This window comes from Rhodamnia argentea, chromosome 1, assembly GCF_020921035.1.
Source record: "Rhodamnia argentea isolate NSW1041297 chromosome 1, ASM2092103v1, whole genome shotgun sequence".
NCBI classification, from domain to species: Eukaryota; Viridiplantae; Streptophyta; class Magnoliopsida; order Myrtales; family Myrtaceae; genus Rhodamnia; species Rhodamnia argentea.
The window spans coordinates 29,592,310-29,606,050 of record NC_063150.1 but is presented as its reverse complement, the minus strand read 5'-3'; the positions used below and the strand labels follow the sequence as shown (position 1 = coordinate 29,606,050).

Below are 13,741 nucleotides of genomic sequence, written 5' to 3'. Positions count from 1 at the left end.
ATGTACACATAATTGAGCAATCACCGATTTTCTACTCGGGGCATCCGCAACCTTATTCGCCTTGCCCGGATGATATAGGATCTCACAATCATAATCCTTAAGAAGTTCCATCCATCGGCGTTGCCTCATGTTCAACTCTTTACGAGAGAACATGTACTTCAAGCTCTGATGATCGGTATACACTTGAAAACTTTCTCCAATCAAATAATGCCTCCCGATCTTCAAAGCGAACACGACCGCAGCCAACTCTAGGTCGTGCGTTGGATAGTTCAACTCGTGGGGTCTCAATCGGCGAGACGCATACGTTACCACTCTTCCATGTTGCATTAGCACACAACCCAGACCTACGAGAGACGCGTCACTGTAGATCTCGAAACCTCCCGAGCCGGACGGAATCGTCAACACCGGAGCCGTAGTTAGCTTATGCTTAAGCTCTTGAAAACTACGCTCACACTTGTCCGTCCATTCAAACTTCATATCCTTCTTCGGTAGCTTAGTTAAAGGTGAGGCTATAGCTGAAAATCTTTCCACGAAACGTCTATAATAGCCTGCCAAACCCAAGAAGCTTCTGATCTCCGTCACTGTCTTCGGTCTTGGCCAATCCATAAGCGCCTCGATCTTCGATGGATCTACTTCAATTCCCTCTCCCGAGACCATGTGGCCTAGGAACGCCACACGAGTTAACCAAAACTCGCACTTGCTAAACTTCGCATAAAGGCGATGTACCCTTAGAGTTTCCAAAACTACCCTCGGATGTTGCTCGTGCTCCTCTAGGCTCTTCGAGTACACCAGAATGTCGTCTATAAATACGATCACAAAGAGATCCAAGAACTCTTTGAACACCCTATTCATCAGATCCATAAAAGCAGCGGGAGCATTCGTAAGACCAAACGGCATCACTGTGAACTCATAGTGTCCATAGTGCGTCCCGAATGCCGTCTTCGGTATATCTTCTTTCCCGATCCTCAACTGATGGTATCCCGTACGTAGATCAATCTTAGAAAACACCGATGTTCCCTGCAACTAATCGAACGGATCATCAATCCTAGGCAGTGGGTACTTATTCTTGATCGTTACTTGATTCAACCGCCCGTAATCTATACACAACCTCATAGATCCATCTTTCTTCTTGACAAACAATACTGGTGCTCCCCATGGCGACGCCCTGGGGTGGATAAATCCTTTATCCAACAGTTCTTGCATCTGCACCTTCAATTCCTTGAGTTCCGACAACGCCATTCTATATGGTGCTTTAGAGATCGGCTCCGTCCCAGGAGCTAACTCTATTACAAATTCTATCGCCCTTTCTGGCGGTAAACCGAGCGGTTCTCGAGGAAAGACATCCGGAAACTCGCAAACTATTGCGATGTCCTCAATCTTCGATTCCTCCACCGATACATCCAATACGGTCGCCAAATACCCTTGGCATCCACTTTCCAACAGACGCGTCGCTTCCAACGACGAAATCAACAAGGTTGAGGTTCCACCTCGACTTCCAACAAATTCAAAACCTACTCCATCCAACGGGTTAAACTAGATGGCCTTACGATAACAATCCACTACAGCCTTTTGTTTCATCAACCAATCCATCCCCACAATCACATCAAAGTCATACATTTCCAGCACAATCAAATCTATTACGCCCTCATGTCCATCTATAACCTGACCTACGGTTAGGACATCCATTTGCAGCCACTACGCTATCCTTTAAAGGTGTAGAAACCTTAAAAACAACATCTAATGGTACTACACTCAAATCGGCCGGTTTAACAAATCTATCGGCGACAAAGGAATGCGTAGCACCCGGATCAAACAAAGCATAGGCGACTTGATTATGCAAGAGGACCGTACCAGTAACGGTCGGCGAATCCTTCGCCTCCTCACGGGTGACAACAAACACCCTTCCTTGAGCCGGGGGATGATTCCGGAAGTTTTGTGGCATGGCTCCCCTTAGTGGTCCTCTCGGTTGTGGCGCTCGCATTCCCTGCTGCCTCTGCGGGCAGCCCTTCACCCGATGGCCCAACCGGCCACATCCAAAGCAGGCTCCACTCCTATATGGGCACGGACCGGGCCCATGTCTCTGATGACACAGATAACACACCTCACTCTGGCGGAAAACGGGTTTATTGATCGCTCCTCTGCGATTGGGTGGGATGTGATGTACGCCTCCATACATAGGCTTCTTTCCTTGCCTCTTCTCAAATCTGTTTGATGACGTAAACCGCGACCCGGATGCGGCAGTCCTCTCAACCAAGTCCTGCTCCACTATCGGCGCCCTCTCATAAAGGTCATCATAGTCCCGAAGATTGAACGACGCTAGTACACTCTTAATCTCGGGCTTCACCCGTCCCCAGAATCTTCTAGCCCTATCCTCGGGGTCCTCAATCAATCTCGAGGCATACTTAGATAATTCCGAGAACTTAGCTTCATATTGATCGACGGTCATCTGATTACGGCGGAGGCGGAAGAACTCGGCCATCTTACGCTCTCTAGCTGTCCTCGAGAAATACTTGTTATTAAAGGCCTCCATAAAGGTATCCCACACCGGGATCGTACCTTCTGGGAAAATTCTATCCTTGACAACTCTCCACCAAGTACTGGCATTACCCTCTAGTTGATAGACGGCCGGGACCACCTTATCCTCATTCGAGCATCTAAGCAAGTTGAACACTTTCTCCAATCCTTCAATCCATTGGGTGGCCGCTTCAGGGTCTCCGCTTCCGATGAACTGCGGTGGCTTCAACTTGAGAAACTGTTCCACCATCTTTTGAGCCTTACGATCCTCAACTACGGCCACGGGTGGCACATCCACTGGCGAAGCTGCAGGTGGAACTACAGGTGGGGCTTCAACGGTAGTGGGGGCGGCGGCGTTTTGATTCCTTATCTGCTGCCCTATCAACTCCCCCATAGCTCCTAAAGCTTGCATAACTTCTGCCATAGTCGGCTCTTGCCGAGCGGGACCAGCTACGGGAGGTGCGACAGGAGGTGCCGCTCCAACATCGGCGATCTCATCTGCCGGCCTCACGAGCCTCTTTCGGGGTGCTCGAGGTGCTCTTCTACCGCGTCCGCTCATTATGCAGAAATGATGCGGAGTCCCGCTTACCCCAAAGCAAAATGCGGTCAGAAGGCGACCCCAAAACTTAATACACAATAACAATCACATGCATAGCGATAAAAGTCCTACTAACTATCTCATATCCCATCGCTCCTTATTACTCCCGGCCAATGACCGGATGGATCAGGCTGACCTTGCTCTGATACCACCTTGGGCGGGGATGTCACGCCCCGCCTCTCGAGCCTGCGACATCCCTACCAAATCGCCACGAGGTCACGAAGGATAACGTCCCGGGCACGTTATCGACCTTTCAACTATATACGCATGCGGAAACGGTTTACTCCCATACAACATATAAACAAATAGGGATAGCATAGCGGGAGATACATACCAAGGCAGATAATCAAAAATAGCATACGTAGTTACAAGACAGCAGATGAGTCTTAACCCTACTGAGCTACATAAATATATACAACCCCATACTTCGGGGTAGCTCACTAAGACCTCAAAAGGTTACTAGGTCGGATAAGGTTAACTTCTCATCTACTCCAAAAGACTACTCTCATAACTTGGCCTTGGTATCCGCAAAGCTCCATCACTTGGGACTCGAAAGTGGTTCCCACAACGGGGCGAGATATAAATCTCAGTGAATCAAGCTTAAGCTCGGTTAGGACACCGATTCACCTAAAACATCCTAACCACGAGGATTATAACACCAAGATATAACCATATATCCAACAATCATATCACATGACAATAATCACCCACATGCATACTTACCGGCCTTGAGCCATACATAATGCAATGCTTGACTCCACTCAACGGCCACATCAGACAACCATCCGAACACGCATCACACTCACAAGTATGCACTGGACACCACACGAGTCCATTTATTAACGATGATCGCGCCCTTGGCGCCACGGTGATGAGGATCCACGCGACCGGCGTGATCGACTCTCACAATTAATGCGATCCCGCATTCTTCCGGCAGGACCGGGCTACGTTCATTTTCCCTCTCGACAACGGCTACTACAAGCGGTGTATCCAGTGCACCCTGCGCGGTACGGCAAGTAGGCATCCCTATACGGGGCTTCGGTCCATCACAAGCTGCGACCGGCATCCGATAATCCCTTAAAACCGTACGTACCATACGGGGCATGAATTATCGTGCTTCTAGCAAGTCGTGTGGTTTCATAAAAATGGTACCGTGTGTACTATGTGTACAGTCTTAACTTGCCAGGAAAACCCATCATCGTTCCTTCATATGACCATACAGCACACCCGACACATCAATCAATTTATTCTCTTTGATTTAGGCCGGATGCTCACACAAACGTGCTCAAAGACTCGGCCCCAAGGCCATTTTCATGCTAAAATATGTCTTTGATCTTGCACACGGTCATATGCATATGCGGACTACCGAATAGACACCGCAAAGATACACGGAACAATTAATTCCCAAGCGGACGCCAACTCACTCAACGAGCATCCAGGATACTCAAATCAACATTTCAACGTGGCGATCCGCCCAAACAAAGTCATCAATTCAACACGAATAAACCAATTCGATTAGGCCACATAAAGGCTCAATTTCGTGCCAAATTCATTGATTAGCCAATTCGATTTATAATTGCCAATAGATCGCTCGTCTTTAACCTATCGCTCGCTCGCGATCAAATCACCACATACAGTCAAATTCATTTATCAACAATTAGCCACAGACAATTCTAATTTAATCGATTATGGCCATTTACCCTAAACCGAGTTTCTAACTAATCCGACCATAATCAAATCTACCTAAATTCCCTATCGACTAGCTAACTACTTCTAGGCGCAATTAGCGCCCTAACCAAGGATTAGGGTCAACTCACCAAAAACGGTGGTCGAGGTCGGGTCGGGCACGATTTTTGAGACCGGGGCCGAAGTTCACTATTCACGCGGAAAACACTGTTCACGCGCGGAAACACTGTTCACCAGCGGCACTGTTCCGGCGACACTGTTCACGGCCGAAAACAGTGACAAGTTCGGCTGTGAAATCGCTGCAAACGGTAGCAGCTCAGCGATTGGAGGTCCGGCGAGCGGCGGAAGCTGAAAAACAGAACCGACAGAGGTAAAAACAGGGGAAACCGGGCTGAATTTGGGGGAAAAACGATCTCGCAGGCTGAAGCGAGGCTAGGGAAGGCTGGGGGACTCACCTACAGGTCGAGGACGACCTTCAGGACCAGCTGGGGGTGGCGGACAGCGGCCGGAATCGGCCGAACAGCAGCTGTACAGAATTGCAGAGCAGAAACAGAGGAAAACGGCAGAACAGGGGAGGTCCGATCGGGGCTCAAATCGGGCTCTACGGGCGGCGGCCGGCCACCACAAGCTCCGAGGCACGAGATAGGACTCTAAGGAGGTCGTCGGTGGCGGTGGTGAGCGGCGGAAGGCGGCGGAGACGGCCGGAACAGCAGCTGCAACTCAGGCGACGGAAATAGGGCAGACGGGTTTCAAATCTGTTCCGGGGCTGTTCGTGGCGGTTCGAGGCGGTGGGTCAAAGTCTGGAGGTCGAAGGGAAGGTGATGTGGTGGTGGATGGTGGTCGGAAGTGGTGTGGAGCGGCTGGAGCGGCCCGGGCGGCCCACGGACGCGAAACAGAGCAGACCGGCGTCGGGGCTGTTCTGGGCTTCCCGGTGGTTCTGCGGCGGCCGGAGGTGGAGGTGGTGAGGTGGCGGAGGAGGCCGGCTGTCGGAGGAAGTGGCTGGAGGTGGTGGGTCGGCGAAACACAGCAGCAGAAGGCGTCGGGTGAAGGGCGTAGCGTTGCAAAACCAAAGAAGAAAAGAGGAAGAAGAAGAAGAGAAGAAGAGGGGGAGAGAGAGAAAGTCACGTGGGCATTGACTGGTGGGTGGCTGAGGATTGACTGAAGATGGGGTCCACAAGATATTTTAAATATCTTGTCTTATGTGCATTATTGAGGGAAATTCAGTAATTTGACAAATCGGGACTGATCGGATTTTTGGCTCAACCAATTGGGAATAAAATTTGGATTTTCACGGGCTAGGTTGGGTCCGGAAAAGTTTAGGCTCGAAGAATAAAAATCCTAATTCGTGGCGATCACGATTTCGAGACCCAATCGAAATCGAACGACATTTCGGGATTAGTCCAAATTCGTCACTTTTGTCCTTGCGATCCAAAATTTGCACCGACTAAAATTCAATTCTCTTCCTTTTTATTGAATTCGAGCAATTTACATGGTTCGAATTTCCCGGGCGTCACAAGAACACCCAATCTACGTCCAAATCGGTGATGCATTTTCTCCACCGCGGCTCCAAATCTACCTCCGATGCCTCAAATCCGAGCCTCCCGCTGCTCAGAGAATCCTCTGACGGGTCGGTCCGGTCCTCAACGTCCCAATCGGTTCGATTAAGGCGGGCTCGGTCTTCGAGTTGGGTCAGCTGTTTTCATCCTTCTCCCCCACGTCTTCTTCGTCGTCATCTTATTCGCAACGAAGAGAAAGGGACGACAATGGGAAAGGATCTTCGGGTGGAAGAAACCAGCAAAGTAACGGCAAGAACCAGAGTGAGCGGAGTCGGTGAAATCTCTCTATCCATCTTCGGTTATAGGACAAATCTCCTAAAAAATGCCTTGAGGCGGCCGCTCGGCCCACGGCTGCCGGCGACGAGGAAAAGAACAAAAGGAAACAAGAAAGAAAAAGGAAAAAAAAGAGAAGGAAAAAAGGAAAAAAATCTCAAAATGTAAAAAAAACGAAAGTGTCCCCACTTAGGCCCTTATTTGAACCGAAAGAAGGCACTTGAGGCCCCTTTTTGAGACAAGTTGCACTTTGGGCCCTTAATTGAGAAAATAAGTATAGTTGGGGCCTTTTTTTGGCATTTTCCCTCTATCTTATCCCGGACTAAAGCATTTCTTTAGTTGCTTCACACAGCTAGGCTTTGTTAAGAAATTTATCTCATATTCTGTTCAATGGATTTCTAAATGGTCTCATAGTTTCTGGAATGGACTTGTAGATTGGTTCGGACGAGCCTGCTTGAGGATTGACATGATTTTCACTTTGGTTTTTATTGTTTCTGTTAAAAGCACGAAATTATTTTGAGAAAGGATTACCTAGCGAGCATGTATTAATTAATGTACAAGGAGAGAACTATGGTGAGAATAGACGAAGGACTCAGGCAGAACACTTGGACATGATTGTATTATCCTAAGTACCGTGTCAAACTGAATAGAGATATCCATTTTTATCCTGCTCGTTATCCTGTAGTTTAATTAAGAAATGCCCTTACTAGTCTTTCACTCGAAAAAGCTTCAAATATGCTGTGGGTCCAATGGCTTTGGCTCCTAAAACAGTACTTCGAAAGTCGATAGATTCAATTTTTGGCTTGTGCTTCACCTATCTCCATATAATGTAAGTCAGAACAACCAGACCTTGGGAGTCTGCAAATTTTTTTGAATTTTCCTGCATACAACACGTCAGGCAGTCCTATTGATGAAGTAAATTGTATCACCTGAAGCTTTTTGAAAGGGAAATATGCAGGAACTTCATCGCTTTGCCTGGTGTATGCATTGCATTACGATTCAATTATGGAAAAAGGAAGGAGAAAGTTACTTTGGGACTTGTGCTAACAAGGACTCGCTAGTAGGAAATTGCAGAAGACGGGGCAGAGCTGTTAAAAGGCAGTCTATGCATCTTAGTATTACATGGAGAAATGGCAGAGCTGTCAAAGATGTGTCGATGATGGTGACATATCAATTTGCATCTCTGTTGTGAGCTTGACATCCGAACCGTTCTTCGATACTGAAAGTTTATTAGATAATTGTCCTTCACTATTTGCGAAGGATGTAAAATATCATAGGGGACTTCAATTTGGTTATGGTGAGTCGTTGTCTCCCCCTTTGGTTCGTTTTCAAAATTCCCATATTCTTCTTCTGATCAGCTACTTTATCTTGAGTTATTTCAGGAGTATTCTTTGCCTATGGCACAGTTTCTTAGTGAATGGTTTTCCAAGTCCGGCTTTCGGTTGAAACTAGTCATGGTTTGGAAAATAGTCTGAATTTCAGCATGGAGTGCAACGCATTCAATAGGACAGTTTTTCACAGATACGCAGATATCGAACTGTGAAAATACCACATGTTTTCTACAAATGGCGACACATCCTGGTTCATAGGAAACACGTTGGCGACTAGGCAGCATGAAGCATTGATCTTGATGACAGGTGTGTCGACTGGGACTTCCTTTCCCGTGCTTCCACAAAATTGGACCACGAAAAAGGTGACACCAATGGAATTTTTGTGGATCCTTCTAGATGTACGTCGAACTTCTAAGCGATAAGCCCCCTAATGGAACGTGCCCAATAACGTTATGTGCTCTATTGATCATTTTGAGGCTGATCTGAATGACCAAGTCGCAATTATTTTCACTGACTTTACAGACGTCTTATCAAAATCTGTGTTTTGTTTCTTTTATGACTTTGCTTGGCATTGCCTCTTCTCGAATGAGAAGTTATCCTCAAAACAAGGAGGGAGGGACAAAGAGAAGGAACTTTATTGCTCAAGGATTCATACACGGGGTATATAAATACCCCAAAACTAATGATTTATTATTGGCAATCTCTCATGGAAAGTGGCAATGATCTGATAAGGTATATGGCTATGCTCTGTCGGCATTTCACTAGTCATCTGTTCCATTTAGTTGTTGTCATACCAAAACTGTGCCTGAAGGTAGTCGACAACTTTCTTGTCCACTTGGAAGGCCTTGGTGAGAACATCAGCAGAAATGGGTGGCTTCGCTCCGAAGACGGAGTTAGCTATGGTAATGACTCCTGGGTTTTGGCTGCTCAAACCAGAAAAGGCCAGTGCGGGAGTCTTTCCGGTGTTCAACTGGAAGTGAATGAGTCCAATTGGGAAAACAAACACATCGCCTTTGTACAAGACTTTGCTGAAGAAAGTGTTGTTCAATTGGTTGGATGTGACGAAGCCGACAAGGAGCGTGCCCTCCACGACAACCAGAACCTCAGTGCCACGAGGGTGAGTGTGGGGAGGGTTTAGACCGCCAGGAGCAAAGTCGAGGCGAGCCATGGATATGCCCAAAGTATTGAGCCCCGGAAACTCCATGACAGTAGCAGGTGTGACTTTTGATCCAAGTGGGTTTGCAGTATTCCCTGGGTTTCTGAACCCCATAAAGACGAAGTCATCTGCAGTGGCTTGCTTAGGGTCCTTGCAGAATTGTCCATTCACAAACACTGCATAAGAAATCAGAACTGATCTTAATATGCATTACTCAATGTGGTATATAGACTATTTCTGATAGATGAAAGTGATGTCATGCTACCAAAACAAAACCCTTTGTGTGTTCTACTTGCGGTATCATCAACCGGAAGAAGAGGAGAAAGTAGATAACACTAGAATAGATTTCCAACCTGCAGAATTCGGGTCCTTGATGGCCACGCATATGTCCTGAAGAGGACTTGGGTCATAAGCAAAGGCAGTGGCAGTCGCCAAAGCCAAAATGAGAAGGCTAATTGGAAGGAACTTCATTGTGGGCGGGCGTCGGGGCTTTGATCTCAGGTTCTATTTCCTAGCTCAGAATATTATTGCTCGATGGAGGAGTGTGGGGTCTTGCATGCTAACATGGTCTCTATTTATAGATGATAATGCTTGACCTGGTATACAATTTATGCTGCAAGTTTCCCTGCAGATTACCAAGTTTTCAAAGTTTCTATCCTTTCAACCCTTCTTAATTCAAAAGAATGAACCATTCCCTAACCACTACAATCATGTGGCGGTCAAATTGACTTTATCATCTCCAGCTTAAACAATGGATATTTTCGGCTACGGAAGTGCTCATTCATGAACGCAGTTTCATGAGTCTGATGTGGATTGGATTGACCCTCTCTCAAGTAGGGAAAGCTCTTTTCACACTCATTTTCGCAATGAAATTTCTTAGGCTGCTGATATTCACTATTAGTAATTGCCAAGGGACGTCATCTTCTTTAACATGCCAAACGCTGGACTTAGTAACAATACAAGTAGCAATGATTCACTCTTCTGTTGCACAAAACTTGATACACTAAATAGCTTTGGATATACAATGCGAGCTCATAATTGATGTTAAGAACATTTAGTATGATTAGCGCCCTTGTCCATTAAGCCATGGTTATGTGCAAACATGGTCTCATTTATCCAGAAATGGTTCCTAGGAGGGCAGACATAAGATGCTGTTGTCCAAAGCCGCGACTGCTCTGCAACCTAACGAGCAGAACGGTTTTACAAAAGTTGGAACGCGTAAGCAATCTTTTATTCCGATGGCATCTAGAACTTATAAGACATTGCTAACTTGAGGGTCAAGGGTGTGATTATTTCCATGCTGAGCTGGTGGATATTACATAAGTCACCTAATTTTGTTGAAAAATGAAGCTTAGGAAGGTTCAAATTCAAAAGCGGTTTTTGCTATCAACAGCAAGGAATTTTAGCTAATTCCATTGAAATTACCAAATGTCCCTCTATAATAGTGAGTCTTCGTTCCCCGCTTTCTTACCTTCTACATATCGAAGTTTTAAGACTAGTAATCTCGAGTTTTCTTCTTCGGGAGTATTCTCCACATACGGAAGTTTGAATACTCATTAGTTTTCAGACCATGCTGTTGTCTGGGATAGGCATTTTACCTCTCCAATATTTAGATGCTTGCTTCACTTGTTCTTGCTGTCATAACACAAGTACACAGCTGGTGACTAAATGGTGCATTCATCCTGCATGATTTATGTAACAATGGCATGATAGCAAATCACCAACTAGGCAAGTCCTTTGGGGGTGAAGATGTATTTGGAACACCTAGTAAATGAATTATTTAATCTTTTCAGGACATGATAATCTATCTGAAGAAATGGTCCGCACTCAATCCGGCTCATGAGTCCATCCTGGCCCATCGAAACAATGATGAAGAAAGAAAAAAGAAAGGAAGAGATAAGCATTATCGAAGATGATCGCTCCCACATCAGATTCATGCATCTCTCAGCTGGAGCAGAGAAAGCCGTTGCGGAGCAATTCGTCACTGGAATAAGAAATTTACTTATCGCCCCAATAAAGCAGACTAGTCAATTGGAGAAGAAGGGGAAGAGATGTTGAAAGTGTTCACACAGTGGTTGATTTCTTAAACCATATCTCTGTTGCTCCAGTCAATGTCCATTGTTGAACTTCTTGAACGCCGAACCCTTCAGAGAGTAGTTTCATCTTTATCCTTCTGTCCGGATCATGTCTTCAACAACTCATGCACTCTCCGTTCTCCACCTGCACCAAAAGAAATTTGTGGCAGCATCATCCAGTTTTGATTTGTTTGTGATTATGACCATTAGTCTTCTGGTTTGCATATTCTATTGTCACGGTCTTACCAACCTCGGTTAGTAATGATTAGTAAAATACCAATTAGTGCCAATGTACATAATGCATTCTTTTGTTCTGCCAAAATTCATGAATATGGAATTGCTTCTTGTTTTGGGTTTTGAGGTGAACGATGATAAATAGAAGCAGAATAGTTTATCTTGATAAGGAGGCCCAAATAAGCAAGACCCTGTTAAAAAATTTAAGAAGTGGGACAGTTGCTGAGATGGTTATATTACAGTGACGTGAGTTAGCAATTATACCAAATTCATAAATGTTGTTGATCTCAATGAAAAGTTGTCGATGTCGATATTCCAAAATCATGTCGATGTCTGTTCGGCATCCAAGATTGGTTCAAGAATCAAGAGTCTTTATTGTAGTGTAGTTTCCAAGAGTCCTTTCGTATGTGATGTCTAGTTAATGCTTTTTAAATGCATAGTGATTGTTCATTTTTCTAGGAATATATCTTATTGGAATGTTAAATACATTTAAGAGTAAGTTCAAGAGCCATATAACAAGTCCATATAAAGGCAAGTCCTGTAATCATTATGGGTGAATTACAGTGAAAACAAAAGAAAAGGACCACCTCTCCCACTTCTTCTTGGGTCGTGTGAGTTGTGAGTGTTTTTCCTTCACTTTATCCCAATCAAGTTGGTATTAGAGCCTACAATTCATGATCATGGCTTCAACAAACAATCAGCTTCCTCTTCAACTCGTCTTATGAAAAAAATTATGGAACTTGGGCTATTAGAATGAAAGCCCTACTCGGCACCCATGGTGTATGGGAAATTGTCAACTCAGGCTATGACGAGCCTAACGATGAAGCCACCTTGAGTCAAAATCAGAAGAACGCCTTGGAGTAAGTTCAAACGAAAGATCAATATGCCATGTCGATCATCTATCAAGCTTTAGATGATTTTGTGTTCGAGAAGTACTCCGAAACAACTACTTCTAAGGAGGCATTGGAAATTCTTCACAACACACACCAAGGTGTACAAAAAGTGAACAAGATTCGCCTTCAAACTTCAAGTGGGCGAATTTAGGGTAAATCATATGAAACAATCTGAATCAATTGCTGATTGTTTCACATGAGTTTTGGCAACTATTAGCCAGATGAAAAGAAATGGTGAAGATGTTTCAGATGTTCGAGTTGCTGAGAAAATTATTTGGTCCTTGGACAAAAAGTACAATCATATTGGTGTTATAATCGAAGAATCCAAACTTAGGTGTATTTTATGAAAGAAAAGTAAAAAATGTTTGATACTTTCGAACAATTCAAAAATCTAGCTGAAAAGGAGAGTTGCTATTTTATCAAAGCCATGAGGACTGATCGTGGAGGAGATTTCATTTCAACCACATTCAACAAATTCTGTAATGATCATGGTATTCACCGTTTCTTGATAGTTCTATATTCTCCTCAACATAATGGCGTAGATGAACATAAAAACAGAACCATTCTTGACATGGTTCGTAGTATGTTCAGAAGCAAAAATTTGCCCAAGGCTATTTGGGATGAAGCTGTCATGTGTTCGGTCTATCTACAAAATAGATGTCCCGAACAGAACTTGAAGGTGTAACTCCACAAAAAGCATGGAGCGGGAGAACACATAGTGTTTCTCATTTGAGAATATTCGGGGGCATTGTCCATGTTGGAATCCAAGAGCAAAAAGGTCATCTTTAACGGGGTATGATTCTTCACCCAAAGCTTATAGATTATTTGATCCTAACACTTTGAAAGTGTATATAAACAGAGATGTCAAGTTCAATGAAGAAGGCATGTTGGAAGACAATCCAAAAGAGAAGCGAAAGTTCATGTGATTCTAGCCAAATGAAGTTGAAGGATCACTCTTCATCTAATTCTCCAATATCTTTTTCAATTTCATCACCATTGACTTGTAAATGGTGTTGATGAGCCATTGATATCAAGATCGAGGAGATTATCCCAAATTTATTAAGGGCACACATGGCAACACTTCTACTTTAGAAATCAACTTCTAGTCAGAGAAAAGCATTTGATAACAAGACAAAATTTTTGCTTCTAGAGCAAAAAAATTTTTGGTAATGGTTGAAATTTCTACTTCTGGAACATTATTTACACAAAATCTTCTACAAAATATTAGTATCGGTGGCCAAAAAATTTGTACTTTATTTTTTACTTCGGCAGCCAAAGATAGCGACTCGGCAACAGCGAGCGGCTGCAGCGAGCAATGGTCTCGACGGAGGCCGACGATGGGCGGTAGCGACCGGCGGTGGTCATAGTGGTGGTCGGGGGCTGCCAGTGATGGGTTGCAATAATCAACAACGACCCGGAGGGGGA

General features: G+C 44.8%; 1 protein-coding gene across 1 annotated transcript; it reads right to left on the bottom strand.

The window, feature by feature from the left end:
- Positions 1-8,618: 8,618 nt before the first annotated feature.
- Positions 8,619-9,660, bottom strand: LOC125312494 (germin-like protein subfamily 1 member 7). Its single transcript, XM_030657583.2, has 2 exons — positions 9,468-9,660; positions 8,619-9,290 (listed from the first exon to the last, which is right to left on the bottom strand). The coding sequence occupies exons 1-2, from the start codon at positions 9,583-9,585 to the stop codon at positions 8,737-8,739; spliced, it is 672 nt and encodes a 223-aa protein (XP_030513443.2). The 5' UTR covers positions 9,586-9,660; the 3' UTR covers positions 8,619-8,736.
- Between the last annotated feature and the right edge of the window lie 4,081 nt (positions 9,661-13,741).